Source organism: Gymnoscopelus braueri, assembly GCF_963280865.1.
Source record: "Gymnoscopelus braueri genome assembly, chromosome: 13".
Taxonomy (NCBI): Eukaryota; Metazoa; Chordata; class Actinopteri; order Myctophiformes; family Myctophidae; genus Gymnoscopelus; species Gymnoscopelus braueri.
Window position 1 is genome coordinate 13126071 of NC_137615.1, and position 23721 is coordinate 13149791.

At 44.4% G+C, this 23721-nt stretch overlaps 1 protein-coding gene across 1 annotated transcript in view; it reads right to left on the reverse strand.

Moving 5' to 3' along the window:
* fbxl19 (F-box and leucine rich repeat protein 19) overlaps window positions 1-23721 on the reverse strand; it is a 29634-nt gene that overhangs the window by 4988 nt on the left and 925 nt on the right. Inside the window, 9 exon segments of the mRNA XM_080447389.1 lie at window positions 977-1138; window positions 1883-2046; window positions 3111-4258; window positions 4260-4646; window positions 5700-5732; window positions 6140-6325; window positions 7880-7969; window positions 11078-11221; window positions 20428-20628. Of these exon segments, the coding sequence (XP_080303515.1) occupies window positions 977-1138; window positions 1883-2046; window positions 3111-4258; window positions 4260-4646; window positions 5700-5732; window positions 6140-6325; window positions 7880-7969; window positions 11078-11221; window positions 20428-20613 (2500 nt within the window). The 5' untranslated portion in view covers window positions 20614-20628.

The window sequence follows — 23721 nt, forward strand, 5'->3', positions numbered from 1 at the left end:
AATATCCCTTTAATGTTTTATGTAAAGCACATTGATTTACCTTATTGAAATGTGCTCTACAAATTAACTTGCCTTCCATAAAAAGGTCAACGGCCAATGTCGTGGTCAAGGTCATGGTCACCATTTGAGAATGAATGGGCAGAGTTTCATTTCATAACATTTTGTGTCGAAAAAGGCAAAGATCAGGGTCACAATCGAGAACAAGAAATGTAAGAGCGGCCGGGCAGGGTTTGCACCCCAGGTGCAGTTGTTTAATTAATGGAAGTAGACCAGATCGTAATTAGGGACACCTGGTGACATAACATACTACTGTAACTACATTGATTTAATGATTGAGAACCATGGAAGACTTTTCAAACGTAACGTTTAATGTTTTTGGCAATTATGGAGATGTATGCTAATTGCAAATTAGCCGTGGTATAAGCATGATAATGTACTGAGAGCAAGTCAGTTATGAAAAGATAATGGCACTTCAGGGATAGCAGCCTTCTCTCATGCGATTATTTTCTCATAATTGACTTGCTAACAGTGCATTGTTACATGCACTATTACATGATACTAGTGTAGTCCAGTATATATAGTACAATAAATAGATTATAGTATGAAATGTTTTTCTTAACCGCATATCATTTGTTGACCAGGGGTACCTCAGGGCTTCACACTAGGTCCCATGTCCTTTTTCTCCTCTACATTAAATATCTTTGCCAAAAATAGCTGATCTACAAGCTCAAAACGCATCACGTTGCGAGTTTGTGACATGTTGTGAGCTTGTAGATCTGCAATGTTTGCTGAATGTTTGCCCCAGAATGTGGTTAACCATATGAGTATGATAACAGTCCTTATCATTGATAGCTTGACTGTCATTTCTCAGTTGATCCCATATTAATAGAGAATAAAACATGTGGTCTTTTGCTGCTGATATTACATAATATTTCTAGTCATATTTCTATTGTTACTAGTATTTGTGCAGTAGTACCTGTCCTGGTGTCGGGCGGGGGTGCGAGCAGCTCTCGGAGGTGTGAGTCTTTGAGCTCCTCTACCCTGCTGAGGTCCAGCAGTCTGAGACAGGGACAGACAGCCTGACACAGAGCAGACACCGACGACCACGGACACCCTGACACATTCAACTCTAATAGACCTGAGAGAGAGAGAGAGAGAGAGAGAGAGAGAGAGGGGTCAACATAGGGGGGAGAGAGATATAGGGAACGTCACACACACACACCCGCTTCATACGTGTCGTAGCCAAAGCAATCCAGCAGAGACTTCAGACGCGTACATTTTCCCATGTTGTACTTGCGGGGTTATCGCCAGTGCCAGTTTTCTGGTGCGTAGTTCAATGTACGAAAACTACAAGCAAAAGCAATGGTGCTTCTTTCCTATTGGTTGATGCCCGGTCAAAGTAAAAAAAAATGAACTCCACGCTTCAAAGCCGCCAACGCGCCGCAGCGGGATGCAGCCCGAGTGACCGTGCCCATAAAAAAGAAAGAGTGACAGAAACAGTTGGATGTCAAAATGTCTCAAACTCAGAAGCAGGGCCAAGTTTGTGGGGTCCCACAAAGTCAAGAGACTATAGTAACACTGAAGTCTCCTGGGTGAAAGAGAGACCCCGGTTCATTCTGTGACGTCATAAAATCCACACTGTAGAACTCACAACAGGCAGAGGAACTGACATCAGGAGGACAAGTGTGAGAAAGAGAGAGAGCTTGAAAGAGACACATGCCAAGACACACTGTCAGCGAGAGACAGACAGGCAGAGCAAGAGATGTAAAGAGCAAGAGACAGACAGACAGGCAGGCATGCAGGCAAGGAGAGGCAGAGATAGAGGGAGATAGAGAGACAGACAGGCAGAGTGAGAGATGGACAGTAATTGAGGTTGTGTTACCTTGCAGACGGTTGATGAGCCACATGAGTTGTTTCTTAGAGATATTGGTGTATCCCAGGTTTAATGAGACCGGCTGGCGACGGATTATACCACTGAGCATGGGGGGAGTGATGGAGCGCTGCCTGCTCAGGTCGATCTGCGTCCACAACCTCTTATCACAACACCTGGAGGAGAGAGACGGACACATCAACACAGATACATGACCAGCGGGAGGTTCCATATTAAACTAATCCTCAACAGAAAGAAAGCTGCAAAATAATTCAATCCATTTGTTTCATAAAAGACTAAATGAGTCTGTTAAGCCCTGTTTTATACTTTGTCGTACAATGTTGTCATACAGTAGATAGTCTTGGCATGTGTATAGTCGATCTACAAGCTCACAACGCATTTTTATAATCGCTTAAATTGATTTGATCAAAGGTCAATTTATGCTTTGCGTGACAAGTGCCGAATGACGCGACGAAAGCGACGTTAAAACAACAAAGATGTGTGGCGGAGGACCTCAGCAGATGGTGTCGCGTACCTCTGGGAAAACGAATGGTCGTAAACGCTTCATAAAATGTTGCTACTGTGTGCGGTTGGGAAAATGGAATAAGCTCCACTACCACAGAGATGCACGAGACCATATTCACTTCCTTGTTTACATTTTATGGCAGTAAAATGTATGAATGATGTTATGTGTGACATGCAGTGGTAGAAAGTAACCAAGTACATTTATTTAAGTACTGTCCTTCCAATACTTTTACTTCTACTCCACTACATCTAGTTACTTTGTACATTTTGATTATTATTACAAAACATGCATTACCCACTTCAGCCCTATTTACATTTCGGCCATTTGAAAATAGCCAATCTACAAGCTCACAATGCGTTGTGATGTGACGCATTGTGAGCTGGTAGATCTGCTATTTGTATACATAAAGATTAAATCTTTATTTATAAAGAGTATAAATAAAGATTTGCATACATTTGAAAACTAGTACTTTTACTTTTGGTACTTTAAGTACATTTTGATGCCAATACTTTTGTACTTTTACTACAAGTGCATTTTGATTTCCGGACTTTTACTTGTAACAGAGTATTTTTATATTGCATTATTGATACTTTTACTCTGAAACTCTCTAAAACTGCGAGTACTTTTTCCACCACTGGTGACATGTACCACAGACGTGTTGTTCGACATTTGTCGCTCAAAACATAAACTAATTTACATATAAACGACACTGACCAGCGGCTCCAGGTGCGACAGACCCTCATGCAGACGCACAGCTCCCTGTGGCTGAGGTGCTGGAACGCCCTCAGCCACACGTCGCGGGTCATGATGTGGGACGAGCCCGAGTCCAGGGGCAGGCAGCTGGGCTCGGGGCAGGCGGGCGGCGGTCTCACCAGGTGCCTCTCCATCTGGACGGGCCGGGGCGGCGAGGGCACGGCGGGCGGGCTGCGCTTCATCATGTGGGAGCGCGGGGCGAGGCGCGACGGCTGCGAGCGGGGGGAGGCCGCCATGGCCGACATCAGCAGCCCTCCGCCCGCGCCTCCGCCTGCTCCTCCTCCTCCTCCCCCGTTCGACGTGGGGATGGAGGAAGAGGAGGAGAGGCTGTTGTTGTTGGTCCGTGACGAAGACCCCGCCGACGTCTGGCTTTTGCTGTTGTTGTTGTTGTTGTTGTTGCTACGGATCTTGTTGCCGCGGCTCCCGCCGCCCTTCGCCCCGCCCCCGTGTCTGTGATTGGCGGACAGCGGCCCACTGGCGTTCTCCTTCTCGCCGCCGCCCTCCACCCCTCCTCCCCGCTCCCGCCCCCCGCCCCCCCGCGTGCGTCCGTTGCGCGCCTCCTGTCCGTTGCGCTGCTGCTGCTGCTGTTTCCCCGCAAAGCCGTCCGAGTGTCCTCCTCCACCCGAGGACGGAGGCGTCTGATTGGAGGAGAGAGGGGAGGAGGGCGGACCCAGGGAGGAGGAGTTCTTCCTGGTTCTGTTCGTGGTGGGCGTGGTGGTTGCGGCGACGGCGGTCTCCTCGTCCTCCTCTCCTCCGTCCGGAATCCCTCCTTTCCTCCCCCCTCCTCCTCCTCCTCCTCTCTGGGGCTGCAGGCTCCCATCCCCTCCTCTCCTGCGGGACCCTTTGTCCCCCGTCAGCCCTCCTCCACCCTGTTGCTCCTCGTCCCTCTCCTCCTCGTCCTCCAGCTTCACGCCGCCCGTCTCTCCCTCCGACTCCTCGCTGGCGCTGAAGCCCAGCTCGGCCAGCCTCCGCTCCCTGTCCCTCTCGCGCTCCCTCTCGCGCTCCCTCTCCCGGCGCTCCCTCTCCCCTCTGCCGCTGTTCCCGTAGACCTGAGGGGCGGGAGGGAGAGGCGGGTGGGAGGGAGAGGACGAGGGAGAGGACCCTCCTCCTCCTCCTCCTCCTCCTCCCCCCCCCCCCGCCGGCGCCTCCCCCCCCCGGCTCCCGCGACGAGTCGTCCGAGTCGGACTCCGAGTCGGACTCGGAGCTGGAGGACGAGGAGGACGAGGAGGAGGGCCGTCGCTCCAGCAGCTGACACATCCTCTTGAAGCGCTCCAGCTTCTCCCTGTGGTGGGAGCGCTGGTCCGCACTGGCCCCGCCCCCGGCTCCGCCCCCCGCCGCCTGTGAGGATGAGGAGGAAGAGCCCTGCCCACCTCCACCTCCTCCTCCTCCTCCTCCACCACCTCCAACTCCTCCTCCTCCTCCCCCTCCTCCTCCTCCTCCTCCACCCCCCGAGGAGCTGCTGGGACCGTTGGACTCTGATGACTCTGTCTTGGGCTTCTGGTGGACAGCGAGAGAGAGAGAGAGAGAGAGAGAGAGAGAGATCAAGGCAATCAGACTGTGTTTATTCAGCAGTGCTAGTTCACTTACAGCATCAAATAACCAAATCTCGGGTTTTGTAAATATCAGTGGTTCTCAAACTTTTTAATTTCAAGACCCCCCATTAACAGACCTGTAATAAGTGTCCATTTGGAACTCCCTCGAGGAACCCAGCGCAGTGGTGTGTTCCACCGTGTTACGCTACATACGGTAGTGTGACCTGCAGATTTTTTCGGAGCCATCCAAAAAACGTCAGAGAAAGCGTATCTGATACGTAGGAGGAGGGGCTGGGGGCAGCAAGAATATAAACTTCAGTTCAAATAGCCTTTTTCATGTGATAATGTGGCGTCTGAGGTGAAGGCTTATGTGTGACTAATGTCTTGAGGTGATAATGACCGCTGGCCGTTGGAGTTTTGAAGTAATTCACACATCAACTACTTAACGAAAGAGCGGTTATTTCATTCAGAGACCTCACTGCCCCTGCCGTGCGTGTGGGAGGGAAGAATTATAGTATGCCCTCGGAAAAAACCTAGAACACACCACTGACCCAGAGGGTTCCTGGACCCCACTTTGAGAACCACTGGTATATCTGTTTCATAGCTACACTGCTAATTCATACTCTCCCATTCACCGTAACGCACACAGTCACATATTCTCTCACTCCAACTCTCTCGACCACACACAACCTCCACACCACACCTCCTCGGACTGGCCATCAGGTCTCCAACGCTACCAACCACCACCCATGGCCATCGGGCAACACCGATCTCACAGGGAGACAATAGGACAATCTGTCTATGGACATCGTCATCATCACCCAACTCTAATGTCTGTCTCCTCCAAATAGACCAATCACAGGCAATGCCGGTACAGGCATAACATCATGAAACAGAACCACCTGTGAAAAACTACAACTGCCATCACGCACCAATGCTGCACAGAAGATTAAAAAAAAAAAAGTAGGAACGACTAGACAATAGTAAATCAACTCTAACACAGCTGCAGGGGACCTACCTTTTTGAGACGTTTTTCATGGGCACCCTTCATCTAGGAAGGAGAGCGAGAGAGGAAAACAGAGGGGAAGGAGGGAGGCGGGGACAGGAGGAAGGAGACGGTGAGGGATGAAAGGAGGAAGCAAGGCAGGAAATGACAGAACGAAGGAACAGAGGAAATTAGGGATGGGAAGAAAAGATCGGATTAGGACATGGCAGGGGAGGGAAAGGAGGAGAGGAGAGAAGAGAGAAGCAGTTAGGACTGCAGGCTTCCAATGACTGTTTCACTGTGGCTGGCACACACACACGCACACACGCACACACACACACACACACACACATACACACGCACGCACACACACACCTCCTTATGCCGAGATGACCATTTCGATGACACATTTTTTGTGCATAAAATCAATCCACAAAAAGAAAGTTCTGATATCTCTGTGTCTCCATCGCTACCTTCTTCTTGGGTCCACTGTCCAGAGGCAGTTCCTTGTCCTTTTTCCTCTTGTGTCCTCCGTCTGTCCTGCCTCCGTCCTCCAGAGAGGTGGGGGTTTTCTTCTTTGGAGGAGGGTCATCTGTTAGCTTCCAGCGACCAACTTCCCCGTTGTCCAAACGCCGCTTCCCTGAACCGTCCCCTTGGTCCTGTCCACAGACAGACAGACAGACAGATGCATAAAGACAGACAGAAACACTACTTACTCTAACTCTGAAAGTGTAAGAAATATGGAACAATCTGCTACTCTCAGTTGCCACCTCCTCTCAATGGAACTCACACCCAAATCACAGAAAAGCAGCCCCCCCACCCTCTCTTCTTTTAAAACCACCCTCAAAACCCACCTCTTCAGACATGTCTTCCCTTGTTTCTGGTGTTTTCATCTACTTTTTTTTTAAATGATTTTAGTCTTTTTATGTAGCCCCTATTTGTTTTGTTTTGTAAAGTGCCTTTGGTGGCCTAGAAAAGCACTCTATAAGTTCAATGTACTGTATTATTGTTATTATTTATCAGAACAATGGGATTTAGGTTGAAAATCGGCAAAGTTTTGCTTTGATCCAACTCGCTTCTCCCTCGTAGCCTATCTTCCCTCAGGCCCAACATCCCTCTCTCCTTTTACCACAACACCTCCTTCGCTCCCAGCCTGTTCTCTCCGACTCTGACTATTGGAACTAGGCTCGTGAGACACAACTACTAGCATAAAGCAGAATTGTGGTCGCCATAAAACCGGTCCAGTCAGCTTAACGGGGCACCGAGCGGGTGGCTTTCATCTACAGTTATTCAGTAAGTAACGATAACGTTAAAATAACCGAAGCCTGCTTTCCTCTTCAGGGCCAGTTCTGTCTCTTCTGGAAGCAATCTACTACTCTACCCACTGGTGCAAACCTTTCTTGTCTTTGATACTCATTCTCTCCCCCTCCAGCCCTAACGGCAGACGCTCTTTTATCATCCTGAAGATTCCCCAGGCCTCCCCTCCCGCTCAGTAACTCCTCGACCTGCTCCCAAACAAGTGCAGTACTCTCTCAACCAAATGGTCCTCAAACCCCCCCCCCACAATGTGCATCTGCCTCCTCTCACCACTCACCCTCTCCTAACCCTAAAGCGTAATTTATACTTTGTCTAGTCTCGCAGAAGCCAGACATTCGGAGATCTCCACCTACCGATGGGGACTTCTAAAATGCAAGGTAGTTGATAGAATGGCGGTGAGGACAGCTGCCAACCAATTATGTCACGCCCCAAAAGACATTGGATTGGTTCTGCACTGCAGGTTTCTTTTCTTTTTTCATTAAAATCTATAATTGTTTCTACGCAGTTTTAGCAGCAAAAACTGGGAGATTGTCCTTAGTCTCTAGCTCAGTGGTTCTTAAAGTTGGGTCTGGGGGGACCCCCAGGGGTCCTTGGAGGGGTTCCAGGGGGTCCCCCAGCAAAATGTGTTACTTTGGCTATTTAAAAATAGCTCATATTTTTCTCTAATAATTTAGAGAAAAGATAATTCCAACATAAATCTTCTCTTCTGGGGGTCCCTGGCTAGCACAAACGCTTTACAGATGGGGGTCCGTTGCCAAATGCCTATCAATTTGGGGGTCCTTGTCATGAAAAAAGTTTGAGAAACACTGGTTTAGAGACTGACTTGTGGATCTAATGCTTCGTCTCGCTTTTCAGCTGTTACGACAGCCAACAGCCCCAGAGCACCAGCGTCTCACCTTACTGGTCTTGCCCTCCTTGTGGCACTTGGGGCATTCCCAGCAGTTTGGGATCTCATCGTTGATGATGCCTTCCGGCGCTTTACCCATCTGCAGAGAGGACACCACAGCAGCATGTTAAACACACATGTAGGCCTGTCACAATTATTACGTAATCGCAATTATTTGAGATAATCGCAATTACTTTTGCATACGTTTCCATGTTGAAAAATGTTCATATATTTTCAGACATTTTCAAAAGCAGCTCACAAGCTCACAACGCGTCGCATCACGACCCGTTGTGAGCTTGTAGATCGGCTATTTCCAGTATTAATGTTTTTTTTTAAGTATAAAATTATTAAATATGTCAATAATTTCTTTGCATATTTAGGTTATTTGTCATATCTGCCCTAAGCAACTTCAAAGCCAAACAGAAATTTTCGTTAATCACAATTATTTTTATGACAATTAATCGTCATGTAAAATGTCATAATGGTGATTGGTGACAGCCCTAGGCATACATACGTACAGGCCTGCTTGCACATTATACTCACACATGCACATCAAGCACACATGGACATGATTACACCTAGAAAAGCCATTCATTATTTATGTCATTGTAATTATACATTGCAATTATATTATGTATCTTTACACTCACTGAGTGGACCATTCAAAAAACAAATACACATTACAGTATACGTTTTAGATTCTGAATTGAATATTGAAGGACTGGAACTAGTATAGAAGAATACAATTCTGCTGACACCCAGTGCTATTGGTAATGGGCCATAATGGCAGATAATACAGCAATGCAGTGCAGGGATGTAACATACTGATGAGTATGGCCCAGTCATAATGAAAAAAGGAGCTAAGAGATAGAAATGTACAAGAATGATACAGGTGAGATGGGAAAATAATCCCTATTAGGCTCAAGATAATATGTAAAACTAGAAAAAGTGCTCCTCGGAGCACAGGTCTCCGCCAGGTCAGGTACGTTATTGTGGCCTCCTGGTGGCGCTATAATAGGCCAATGTGAAAAGGGTGCCATTTGTTCAAGGGCTTTTCACTGCAATCGGACACTGCATTCATGATTTGAGGCATTTTGTTCCAAAAATATGTTTGCAAAATTAGACCTGCTGGTGGCGCTATAACAGGCCAATGTGAAAAGGGTGGCATTTCTTCGTCGGCCTAATAGAAATGTGCGTGTGAAAATTCACGTAAATCGCAAGCTGCGTTCATGATTTGAGGCATTTTGTTCAAAACGGAACAATCCTGCAAACTTTGGAAGCCAATCTTAGGCAATCAGGATGGAATATGGGAAATCGGATAAATCCGTGTTGATCACATGACTATAGAGATACTGTGTACCGATTTGTGTGATGTTTGGACAAAATCTGTAGGAGTAGTATCAATAAATGTGTTTTGCACATATCGGCCTCCTGGTGGCGCTATAACAGGCCAATCTGACAAATTTGGGCCAGAGGTTCTGAGTTGGCATCCAGGGAGTGTGCGTGCACAGTTTCGCAGCGGCCGGGCCAACGGTGCCAGAGATTAGCTGCTAACGGACGGACAGGACGGACACACGGACGGACGGACGGACGGACAGGGGGTAAAACATACTCTCTCGCCATGCCTTTCGGCCTGGCGGAGACAAAAATAAAATAAAAAAACATCTCACATGAAAAACTGTCAACAAAACCCAAATGAAGACAACTGAAATCAGATTTTTTCTTTGAATAAATACAAAATAAATGTGTGTGTGTAGGGTTATTTATATATATATATACATATAACTAGCCATGGTTCACATGACACTTGTATACAAGCGTCATGGTGCCGAGTCCCCCTGGTTTATAGCAGTGTTCGATTTTTGTTTTACATTGCCAACTCTCACATGTACATAAACGTTCAGATTTCAAATATAAAGTGCTTACCCCCGAACCACGGATGTTACAAGGCGACCCGGACCGCGATAAGTACCCGTATCTCCCGTATTGTTCAATAAAAAGCATTTTAATCCGATCGCCGGCCATTTTCTCCAAATTGTCTCCGATACTTTCAACCATGCGACACTAATGGTTGGGAGGTGTATTGCACTCTGATACATTACAACAACAAAAAAGAAAAAAAAAAGAATAATGGGATTAAAATGCTTTTTATTGAAATATACGGGAGATACGGGTACTTATCGCTGTCCGGATCGCCTTGTAACATCCGTGGCTCGGGGGTAAGCACTTTATATTTGAAATCTGAACGTTTATGTACATGTGAGAGTTGGCAATGTAAAAACATCGAACACCGCTATAAACCGGGGGGACTCGGCACCATGACTGTCATGGTATGACAGTCATGTTTCGGGGCTAATATATAACATGTGTGCATGTCATCATTATTGTCAAAACAAATTAAAAAATTAACAAACATTAACAGATCAACAACAGATCTACAAGCTCACAAAACGTTGCGAGCTTGTAGATCTACTATTTTGTCTTTTTGGTTTTTCTTTTCAGCCAATTCATAATAGGGGGAACACCGTCAGAGGCTATGGCTATTTGGGGGGCCCTTGGCATGGACAAGTTTGGGAGTCCCTTGCCTAACACATGACAAGCACATGTCAGGAGCATGGAGGGGCAGTCACTCAGAGATGCACTCACACACACACATGCACGCGCACGCACACACACACACATATAAGACAAGACACATGCCTCCACATACTATACACCCAGCTGCACCTTGAGACAGCTGGGCTGGACAGTCTTGCTGCGTATGTGACATAAGAGACAGACACGTACAAACTTCCAATGGAGAGCGGACACATACATACACACACCCTAACAAATGTATGCCACGCCCACCTCCGGAGAGAAGACACATGCATTTGTGTACAACACACACACACACACACACAAATAGATCCTCACACAGCTATGCACATACACAGTAAAATCTCGGTGTTAATTTAACTCAAGAGTGTAAAACTAGAGCTGTGAGGATGCATTTGGGTCAATCTTCTACACTCTCAAGAGTTACATTAACACTGAGGAATTTTACACACACACACACACACACACACACACACACACACACACACACACACACACACACACACACACACACACACACACACACACACACACCTTGAGGCAGCTGGGGTGTACTGTATGATCTTGTTGCAGAGGTTATACATAACATGAAACACACACACACACACACCTTGAGGCAGCTGGGGTGTATGATTTCGTTGCAGATGGTACACTCCATGAGGGAGAGGCTGAACTTCTCCTCCTCAGAATCCACCGTGTCCTCCTTCCCTGCTTCACCGCACACAAAACACACTGCTGTGTGGGGCAGCACCGGCTGGAGAGAGAGCGAGAGAGAGAGAGAGAGAGAGAGATACGGTCATTTAGCATCACAGTTCTCAGAGGTGCGTTTGTTAAATGGATGCTTCCTTTGATCACGTGATATAAATCAGGACACAGTGATTAATTGTACACACAGTAAAAAAAAATCCCTTGTGGGGTCCATTAAGGTTTATTTTTACACTTTAAGTTATATTAACACAGGATTTTACAGTGGACTGTAGTCGGAGCAAGGCACTAAAACCGGGAGGGCTGCGGGTTTGATTCCCTGTGGTGGTCGGTGTGCAGAGCATAGTGGTAGGCAGCTCTGATAGGCTGACGGTTCACTTTACCGGGCAGGGTAGAGAGGCCCCCCGGCAAAGAGTCCCTGAGCAATACACTTAACCACCCCCCAAGCATTCATCATGACCATCTGAGCAGCCATCAGATGGGTGAAGCTCAAACTGAATTACCCCCGCGGGATTAATCACATGAACTCCAGTTGTAGATTGGCTATTTTCGATGAAGAGTGAATTTGGTAAAGAGGGTACAAAAGGAGTGTCCCAACCCTGAGGGAACCCGGTTGACTAAGTATAGGGTTTAAGTTGTTAACAAAAGGTCTCCCGTCCCCTCCCCTTGTTGCCACTGACAGCGCTGCAAGATGTTATCTACTAGTATCTACAGGGTGTTCCACACAAGTATCGGTCGCCGGCTGCCTGGACAGTAAAACAACTTTTTTTTGTGAACTGCTTCGTGATACTTTGATATATGGATCAGTGTGTAAAATGGATTATGTGCAACATGTGAGCAATCTAAGATGCTCACACTACAAATGAAATTTCATTGATAGACACTTAATATACGTCTATCATCCCTGTCTGTTTATTGAGCCTTTGTGTAGGGGCAAAGAAGCTGTGTGCAAACTGTATTTGCCCTACAGTAGTAGTCATATTTAAAGTAAGAGTGGCCTTTCATAAGCTGCTTATGATCAAACCCATATTGTGTTTAAAAGTGTGTCATGAATGACTGCAAATTTCTAGAATACAGATGTGATGCACAAAGACCAACTTTACCTCCCCCACGCCCTCCCCTATCACCAGCTGGCTACTTTTTCCACTGATCTGGACATTGTATCCACCTATTACAAGGTCACTCACTGTCAAGCTCAACGTCTTAATCAGTTTCATTTGTATGACCTGGTTCAGCGGTTATCCGTTTGTCCTGTGCGTCTCACCAACTATTCTGTTCGTAAAGCGTACAGTGAATCACTCACTGTGAATCTCTTTTCCTTTCACACTCACAGTTACACTTTCAGATGGACAAACCCCACACAAGCTCTTAATGAGTTATGGATTAAAGAGTAGAGTTGTTTAGTTACTGCCCAGTATAAAAAAAAGTCTTGTAACAGTGGACCTTCAGTATAGCTCCCCCGGGGCTCAATGGCTACCTAGACTTGATGTACAGTAGTAGTTGCTGGAGGGCACAGTTTAACTAGACCTGGGGAATTAACCAAAAATATATACGCAGCGGTCCAGGCACCTAGGCTCTAAAGTAGCCTGACAGCGTGTCGCAGGTTCGAGTCCCCATCCCGACGGCCTTTGCTGCATGTCACCCCCCATTTCCTGTCAGCCTACTGTCATATCCTCAATAAAGGCATAAAAGCTAAAAAAAAATAAAAACAGACTTAATCTTGCTCATGTAGTTTAGTCGAATAATCGAGAAGCAGTTTTTTTTGGTGATATTTTTCTAATCGAATCACGAAAAACATTATAATCGTTTTTTTGGGAAATTACTAAATCAATTAGTCTGATTAACTTAGCCCTGTATTATACTTCCTTGTACAATGGTGGCGTACAAAAATAGAGGAAATAGATCTACAAGCGTAAATAGCAGATCTACAGCTCTTGTCTGATAGTCTAAAGCTCACAACACCATCACATTGCGATGACTTGTGGGTCCGTAGATCTGCTATTTTTCACTATTTCTTACTCGCAATGGAGGCAAAAAGTTTGACATGATCGTATTTCATTCTGCCCTTGAACACAGGACACACCTCTTAGAACTAAGTTACATCCATCATGGCATAAGCTTTCAATTGTAGATAAAATAAAAGCCTCTCTGTGCCAGTGTATCAATATCAATATTCACAGAATTAGAGTGAGTAATGGTGTCATCGTCATGGTATGACAGGAAGTGCCCATACAAAAACAATTCAATTGCATTTCTCTGCTGCTTCTAGGGTTCAAACCTGGCTGCGACCTTCCTGACCTTTGGTGTGTAATCTAATCCGTGGAGAATGCACTAAGCAGTGTGTGTGTGTGTGTGTGTGTGTGTGTGTGTTAGGTCTGGTGTGTGACTCAGCTGGCCAGAGGAGACAACACGAGAGCTCTTGTTCAGCAGGAAACGGGAGGACTGATGACTCGGACCAATCTGAACAACACGCATGCAAGTACAGTAAGTGCACACTATACATTGCACACACACACACACACACACACACACACACACACACACACACATACAGTACTGTATCTCTCTGCTGTCCAAAATATAAACTTTTCAGTAGGGGTGCACCGATATGGAAAGTCTTGGCCTAGTCTTTGGCTATTCAAAAATAGCAGATATACAAGCTTATAGCTTGTATATTTGCTATTTTTGAAAAATCGTGAAAATGATTTTTTTATATATTTTTTCCGAAAAACTGTTATATAATATACCTATATTAGTTTATTTAGTTTTTTGTGTTATTATTTCCCCCTTTTGTGCCAGGGAAACAAATAAATCTTCATTGTAAGAAATAACTGTTCAGAATCTGCAGAAACACAACATAATGGCCTCCTAACTTTAACCAGCAAGTAACTTTTTTTGCCGATACCAATGTTGAATGATAGTGGCAAATATTGTATCGATACCGAATATGTGGCTGATATATCGGTGCATCCCTACTTTTCAGGAAATTAAATGTTTTTAAAACAACACAATACTGCCTCATCAAACTTGGTATGGTGACTTTATTCCTTGTCAGATACTTGAATGTGTCCTTGTATTATCATCACTTTACACCAACAGGTTTTTGACCATTAATGTGGAGACAGAAATGTGTGTGGGGAGGAATCAATTGGCATAACGACTAAATTGGTTAAGAAAAGGAAATAAAAGGAGGAGGAAAAAAAAAAGTTCTAAAGCCATGTTTTCATCCTAATGTTCTATAAGAGAAACTGAAGGGAAACATGAGGCCGTGATGGCATTTCTTCCAACATTTTTACACGTCGCTGGAGGTGGAACAGCTTGCTGTCGATAAAGGACCAGTATGAGAAATGGAGAGACGGTGCCTTCCCTCCATCATCTTGTCTGATAGTCATCGTTTGTGTTGTGATGTATCTGAACAGAAATGATGGCGGGGATACTAATTGACCAGATGTTCAACATATCGTCGCTGTCGGGCGGAAAACCTTGCATGTCCAACGCCGTTACTTTTCAGGAAATGGAAATGGCGCTTGTGACCCTTTAGTCATAGTTTAGTTTATATTATTTAAATATTTGTAAAACGCACTTAACCCATTAAGACCGGGAAAGCATCTGTATCATTTTTAGATGTATTTGGCTATTCAAAAAGCAGATATACAAGCAGATGTACAGTACAATTTTTTTTTTTTTTTTTTTTTTAATGTTAGCAAATCAAGCCCAAAGTATAAAATAGTGGTTATAGCTAAAAAAAAAAAACTCTAAAATGACACAGTATGCGTTCTCGGTCTTAATGGGTTATTAAGACTTTAACCAATTTCAACCCGGCATCCCTAAAAGAGTGAAAATGAGCTGATCTACAGGCTCACAACGTGTCACACTGAATCGCGTCGTTTTTGGGGGGGAAAAACACAAAAATATGAAATATGGAGATACAAGGTTTCTGCCCGGCAGCGACGATATATTGTCATGTTTACCTTGAGCTCCATGTCTCAATGGCAACACAAACTATACACCACCTCCTCCTGTTCTCCCTGCTCCTGTTAACTCCCAGTCCTTCATCTCTCCTCCACACTGTTCCTTGTAGCCACCTTCCTCTGCCTCAATCTCCTCCTCTTCCAGCACCTCCCTAATCCTCCTCTAAAACTCCTACTACGCCTCCATCTCTTCTTCCTAGTCTAGTATTCTCTCCTCCGGTTTGTCAGACTCTTCTCTCAGCACCTCCTCCCCTTGCATGCTGAGAATCCGACCCCCTTTATCCACCTCCTTCTCATGGGATCAAGAGAAGCTATACCCCCTCCTCTGCTCCCTTCTGAAACATGAGAGAAACATGCCCCCACCTCCTCATACTCATCCTCTTGAACATTTATGATTAGGAGGTGAAAGAAGATGCCAGTAATAGCAGAACGACTGTTTCACTAAGGGAGAGAGTGTGTGTGTGTGTGTGTGTGTGTGTGTGTGTGTGTGTGTGTGTGTGTGTGTGTGTGTGTGTGTGTGTGTGTGTGTGTGTGTATCCCTGTGAAACCACGGTGATGGATCAAAGCAAGCGCGCGCACACACACACACATAAAGCAACCATCTCCCGTTGCCACGGAAACCCGGCATCGTTGCCTGCCGGGCTCAGCTCTCTGTTGATGCTATTTGAAGCATCGACACAATCACACCTTCAGTTTTTCAACAAGACATGCTCTCTCTGTCTATAAGAGTGTGTGTGTGTGTGTGTGTGTGTGTGTGTGTGTGTGTGTGGTCATGCACAGCGCTCCCATTCTGTTGGACAAATGGCTCGCTAATCTTTCCTTTTCACTGAGTAGCTTAAACACCAGCATGCAGGCTCTGTGTGGGTAATGATGTGTGTGTGTGTGTGTGTGTGTGTGTGTGTGTGTGTGTGTGTGTGTGTGTGTGTGTGTGTGTGTGTGTGTGTGTGTGTGTGTGCGTGTGTGTGTGTGCGTGTGTCAAAAATACATCACAGTCTGTTGAGTGTGCACTATTGCTTTACTAATGTATATTGACAGAACATTGCAATCTGCACATTTACACTGTACAATTACAATGTATTTGAAAAGACCTCAAGAATGAGGTGAAATTTGGGCTGCACGATAAAAACAAATCATATACTGTAAAATCATCAATCTTAATGAGGTGAACAAATGTCATTGATGGCATCTCTGTATATCTATTTTTCCATCTATCAAACAATCAGATCATAACATCGCATCTATTAGCAAGTAGTAATCAGGATTTCTATTCCTAAAGATCTAATCCTAACAATTGATGGTATAAGTATGCCTTTGCGCCACAACAAAGGGAGACAGGAGGAGTAATTAAAGGCGAAAAAAGTGGGAGCACTCAAATCACCAGCGCAAACGTAAATCGATTAGAGCTTGTAGATCTAGAGCTATTTTCACTATTTTGTGTTACATTATTTGGAAAGTTTTCGTATACAATGAATGAAATGCCCAAAATAGGGATAGATTATTAATACATTTCATATAATCGATTACATTTATTAGTTTGATTAACTGTTGCGGGCCAAGTAAATTGTAATGGAATTGGGAGATCTTTGCCAATGCCCTGCACTATTATCTATCCATCCGAACTGCAGTCTGTTTTATGCAGAATGAAATAGAATCCTCTATTCCAAAATGGCAAAAGTAGAACTGCTGTGAGTGGCCTCTGTGAGCATGGTAAACAGCCAAAGAGCACTTCATCTGATTGGGTTTTTCTAAAAATGAAATGTCAAGAATCAAGAGAATCAAGAATCATTACACTTTCACATATTGGTGTATTAAAGGTAGGGTAAGTGATTTGCTTTGGTTAAAATAAGTGTTAGATAGCTCTATATTCTGATAGTACTCATTGGTATAGAGTGTTTGTGCAGTAACAGGAGTCTCCTTGTCTCTCCAGCTCTTTATTAAACAGAAAATGCATTTTAGTTTCAGTTTCAGTTTCATTTCCAATTTTATCCAACCAGGACAGAGAACTCAATAAGGATACAGATTAAACAAGTGCAATTGGAAGTGATGACACTAAGAAATGAGCAGACAAAATTGGAACTGGAACACTATACAAATTAAGCTTAAAAATGGGTACTTTCTCCTGATTGGCTGAGATTTTGACACCTACCGGAAAATGTATTTTCTGTTTATTAAAGAGCTGGAGAGACAGGGAGACATCTGTTACTGAAAAAACACTCTATAGCAATGATTACTATCAGAATATAGTGTTTTAACCTTTTAACAAAATACTTTTTGTTTTAACCAAAAAATATCACTTACCCTACCTTTAACTAATTGAAGCCAACACTGTGTCCATTATCCAGATATTCCGAGATATTCTTTTATACAAATTCAGTAGTCACATCTGGTAGGACACGGGATAACCCCTAAGCTCACGTCTGAAGAATGTCACAACACTCCTCCTTAAAACATTATTTAAAATGTCTCAAATGCAAGGAGAATGTTTAACCAGACAACTTTGAACAACGTGGATTCAATTTCAGAGAAGAGGAAATGCAAAGCAAACACACAGAGAAAACCTCAAACGTTCCAACTTCCAATGTTGTTTCATACAGTACTTCTCCATTCAGTACAACTTCCTTGTGGTGCACTGGGAACATTTTACAAATGCAATCCTACTGGTGATCCCGTAGTTCTAGGCAATGTACTGACTTTTCAAATATGACATATAGATACTTGACAATGTAAAGCTGCAATGTTTACGTTTTATATCCTACCGGGGATTCAATCCCAGGTCTCCGATGTTGGAGACCTGGGATACCTGCTTGGCCCTGGGGAGATATTGTGTTTATAAGATTCAGGCAATACTATTTCTCAACTAGTAGGTGATGTACCCGACACCAGGGTCTACATTTTTCAATGGAAGAGTAGGGAGACCATTCTCCTCCAACCACTGCAAATGTAATCTCTCAAGAACAGATTCCGCACTGCGTTGGAATCTGTCGGGGAGGTTCGTCATAACATGTGCGCATGGGCGTGCCTTCAGATCAGGAAGCAGGCCGCGCTTTACCCAATCAAATGTAGTGGGCGGGATTCACGTGTCCGTCGATCCTTCCCCCCTCGAAACAAACCGAAACTAATTTAACAATAGCGTCCGCGGAGCAGACAAAACCACGGAAAGATATTCACATTTTAACTTACTCTTTCATCATAGAAACAAGTGGGCTTATAACCAATACGATCCATGTTCTCTGGGAGAAGTGGTGTTAGTGTTCCGTGTAGAAATATTGTTAGTGGGAATGAAAACATAGTCGCACCAACCGGAAATGATGCGCTGAAGGCATACAACAAACACCGGTTTCCTTGCGCTCTGGCGTTACGTTTTCTTCCGCCCAGAGCCAACAGACATAGAACAAACAGCAGAGGGCGCTGTTTTTCATTTTCAGTTGGCGATGGGTTCCCAGATTGCTGCATATGTAATGTATATTGTATCAACATACTCCATCATACAGATTTGTCAAAATAATTGTTTTATCATTAAACAAAGATTTCAAAAGATTGTCTTATTTTGACATTGCATTCAGGGAAACCGATGACTATCAATTCATGTCATTTGGTCCAGCACCAGACACAGTACAGAACGATTTCATAATCATATCTAGAGTGCAGTCCACTAGCACTGGCCCCTTTCGCAAAGTACGAGGGCCGGTCAACAAGTTGAAAGACTTAGCCTCTATTTCAAATAACAGTGTACATATACAACTTTATAACGAGCTGTTCTTTTCACAGTAATCTCCTCCAGATGCTATGTAAATGTCTCAACATTCCTGCCACGTTCTGAACTAATGCCAGAATTCTACCTTCACGTTAGTACGGATGGCTGGAATAGCATCAAACCTCCTTATACATTCAGCTTCATTTGAGTTTTTTTTTGGAGAGCAGAAAAAAAAGAGGGCAGGTGAATATGGAGGTTGTGGTATCGCAAGAATGTTTTTTGCAGCCAAAAAGTCTTGAATGGAGACAGCGGTGTGTGAAGGAGCGTTGTCATGGTGAAAAAACCATGGAACTTTTTCTGATCACTGATGGGGGTCTCTCGAAACTTTATCCTTCAAATGAATCAAAGCCTCTTTTAAAAATGAGTACTTGGAACAGAACAGCACATAATAATGTTATGTCATATGCTCTACGTTCTTTAAAATAAGGACAATGTCATAATAACACTTTGTTAAAACTCTTATTTGTGGTCCTGTTGCACATCTCTCATGAGTACGTAATTATGTGTATGAATGTACTCTAGAATTCTGTCATGACAAAGTCTTGCACAGAGTATTTGGTGATTAATGGGCTTGTGGTGATAAGAAAACGTTAGATTCTTGTCCTCTTATGCCTACTCTCTTTGTTGGTGTGTTAACATGTCTTGTGCAAAAAAAGACACTTAATAATCTCCAAATTGTACTTAACGCTGCAACGTGACTTAACTAAAACCAGGAGAAGAGAACATAATATTACGCTTAACTGGTCTGTTCTGTTTTAGGTTTGTTTTTTACGTTTTTTCTTAGAAAATTGAAAAGGCACTGCATGACATGGCTCTTAATGTGGTCTATATTTTAAAGTTATTAAATCATCATGAGAATCTGTGTGCAGCCTGAGGTCCTCAGATGGGAACCTGCTTGTTGTTCTTGAGTCGAAGCTGAAGACAAAGGTGAGCGACCGCGAATGCCTTTAATGTCAGGGGTCCACCACTCTGGGACGACCTAACTGAGAAGTTCAGGCTTGCTAAATCAGTGTCTGCTCTTAAATAGCTTCTTAAACCTTTAATCGAAAGGTGTGTCTGTAGTATCCTTGCCAGAGACCTTTTGTACCTCGTGAGCTACAAATCAAAGCTTATAATACATGCTATAAGACACTCAAGAAGAAAGAGTAACATAATATCTATTCAACACAAAGACAAAACACGAAGATCTTTGTGCCTCTATCTGTGTGAACCAGTGTTTGTGCCTTGCTCAACCACTCCTCACGGTGCAAATGCCATGCCTCACCCGTTTACCCGTGCATGCACCTTCTATATGAAATTCACATATGAATGCATGCATGTGTACTTATGAATGTTCTGAGTGTATCTGTGTACCTATACAGGTACATGCCCTTTGATGGACACCCAATCCTCTTACATGCATGTTCTGCATGGGTGGACCCCAGTGAGACGAGTAGCAAATCCTCACACGTGTCTTGAAAATATATTTTGCCGTTATGTGCCGTTATGCTGCTGTCACTGTGTCTCTGTGAGAGTTTGTGTCCCACTCACCGCTGTGCATTGTCTGAGGAGGCAGGACTGCTTCATCCGGCCGGGCCCTCCGAACTTCTTCATGTCTTTGCAGAAGTGGCACTCCCCGCACTCGGTCCGCATGCAGGCCTGACAGCGACGACACCGGGTCCTCCTGCGCCTCGCGCCCCCGCCTGCCCCCCCGCCCAGCGCCTTACTGCCCGACATCCCCTAACAAGTCAGCTAGGAGAGAGAGAGAGAGAGAGAGAGAGAGAGAGAGAGAGAGAGAGAGAGAGAGAGAGAGAGAGAGAGAGAGAGAGAGAGAGAGAGAGAGAGAGAGAGAGAGAGAGAGAGAGAGAGAGAGAGAGAGAGAGAGAGAGCAATAACACACAACGGAATAAGTTCAAAGTCAAACAGACAGAGTGACAGCAAACCCACACACATGTACATGGTATGTTACACTCAATAACAATAATAAAAACACAGCCCTGTCTACTCTGCAGTCTCCATCTCTACTATATCTATGGGCTAATTTCATGCCTGTGTGCACTAGGGACAGGACAGCCACCATGACAAATAAGAGAGTTGATTTAAAAAGGACAGATGGGGGAAGAGAGAGCAAGAAACTGCAAAAACAGAACAGACAGAAGGATAGATATTATTAACAGAGTTACCAATACTGTACAAAGCACACAGGCTAGTTGCTGTTAAAGCCCTTAGCTGTATCAAGGAGTTTTCTATGAAGCTGGAAGAAGTACAATTTTGATTCAGGGTCTGGCTCCAAAACGAGTCCACCACCCAGGGCTGAGAATTAAGCCACCTAGCCTGCCTAACACTGATAAATATGGGATTGCGTTTACCTACTCGACGACTATCCATTTTGACAGTTAAACAACTTCTCTAGTGGCAGGGTCTTTTACATTTAAAAAAAAATTGGTTTGGGCAGTTGGCATGTGAATGCTAGGATTTACCATATCATGTGCCCTGCAGGCAAGAAAATCATTCCCAATCTGGTTCCACTTCAGTAGCATGCATGTACTTTGATGCTTAGATCATTAAGTTAAAATTCTAAACATTGGACCCACGCCAGCCAGGTCCAACTTTCTAGCAGTTAAGACTCTCTGTTCCCTGTTCAGTCTCTTTACACTGAGTACAATAAAAGGTACAGGAATTAGTCTTAGTGGCATTGGCGCAGCAACAAATCGTAGTGCGCTTCACAGATTTGCTTGTCAGCTCTTTTTTGTACAGGCTGTGTGAATCATCTCTAAATCGATTAAGTGTTGTTATATGTGCTGCAGAGGCAAACACGAATGTATTGTAATGGGATTCTTTCACTTTTTTTTTAATGCCTGGCAGCCACAATAAATGAACTGTGACCTGTCCTAGGACCAGCAGAGCAACATCCCTCCAGCTATACGGTGGTGAGTTGTTGTTCTGGCTGGCAAGCTTGTTTACTCTACCCATCCACTTTGTAATGGTCAACACTACGTTATTCTATTGTTTTATGTGGTTGGCTGGAAAGCAATTAGACTGAGTAATGAATTTTGGGGAGTGATCCAACCACTCTGGGCCCTATTTAACTGGTACGTCTGTCTGAGACCCACAGCTTAAAGAAACTCATTTAATGGAAAGACCGCCTGCCCACCTGTTTTGGAGAAGGAGAGGACACTGCTTGGTGCACTGCCTCTATCATTAAAACCCACTGTAGATAAATTACCTTTCACTTCTGTTATGGAGGTGGACTAAAGCATTTTGTGTTTAGATAAAAAAAAGAAAAGTGCACTCGGGATTCATTTGACATTTTTTTCAAATGATTTTTATCTAACCACTGGATATAACTTGGGAAAAACAAACATTCTTCTTTGGGTGTCTTTAGATGTGCTTGAGTGTATGTCTACACTGACTACAGTCTATCTTAGATCTTCAGCAGGATTTAAAAAAAAAACTAAACGTATAATGTCTTCTGAGGACACATGAGGACTGATTAGAGAGCAGTTTTCTGAAGAGCAGGTGGTTAAGAATCACCCTTTCCACAGTGAAATGAGAAGTACCCAGCAGGATGCGGTGCAGCCCCTTCACACTGGAGAGAGGATATAATTAAGAGAGGATGAGAGAATAGCCTACATCTCCGACTCCTATCTTTCCAATTGTGTGTGTGTGCGTGTGCGTGTGTGTGTGTCCTTCACTCGGGTCTCCTAATTGTGACAGGGAGGCAGAGAGAGCAGGAGAGAGAGGGGTGGAGAGAGAAAGGGAGAGAGGGTGACACTGCAGAAACACAGGGGATGAAAAGTTCCTCCACATATAAAAGCATCACCTAATGAAACCGCAAGAGCCATTTCAACGGAGCCTGCACCGGCTTCTCCCAAGAGGGCATCTTTCCACGAATTAACTAATGACAAGGACTGACAAGGTTGTGGTGGGTGTGTGTGTGTGTGTGTGTGTGTGTTGACCACCTCCACCACAGTGAGCGTTCATTCACCAAATGTATTTCGAGTACCTAGAAAAGCTCTGCCTACACAAGTCTGACGTATTAACATTTCCAGCCAGACAGGCAGCAGTAATAAAGCATTCATAATATAAAAATATCCACGACTATAACGAGTGTGTGTGTGAGCCCAATACAACAGTTACAGATGGCTCCCACAGAAGAATCCGCAGCAACACACACAACCACTGGCTTGATTATTAGCAAGCTATGGTAATGAGCTAGCGTCACATAGCACACACACAGGCGTGTGTGTAATAATTACTCATCATCATACCTTCACACAGATAGTGTTATACAATGTAATGAATATATGATGATAATATGTGTGTGACTGTGAACATGACTGCAGTGCACACATCACACCACCACCACAGGACAGATGTGGGGTTCGAACCCCACATCATCTAGCTGTGTTAGCTAGATGATGTGGGGTTCGAACCCCACATCCATCTAACAGCTGGATGATGTGGGGTTCGAACCTCACATCATCTAGCTAACACAGCTAGATGATGTGAGGTTTGAACCCCACATCATCTTGCTGTGTTAGCTAGACACACAAGTTAGCAGAATCTGGAGGATGATGAGGAAGATGATGATGATGATGCGCATCATCTGGCTCCTAAGAGCCGCTCCACAGCACATAAGACATACATTCATGCTCCTGTCGTTGCGCGAGCGAGCCTGTCGCTCGAGACAAAACATGACGTAATTTTCGCCTCGCGACATTTTTTTCCCCCAGTTGAGAAAATAAATAAATACGTAATTTGTCTCGAGCGACACAGACTAGGCTCGCGCGACTAAGTATAAAATTAGCCTGTTCGGCTAGCAGCCAAGCCAGCTAGCTCCCA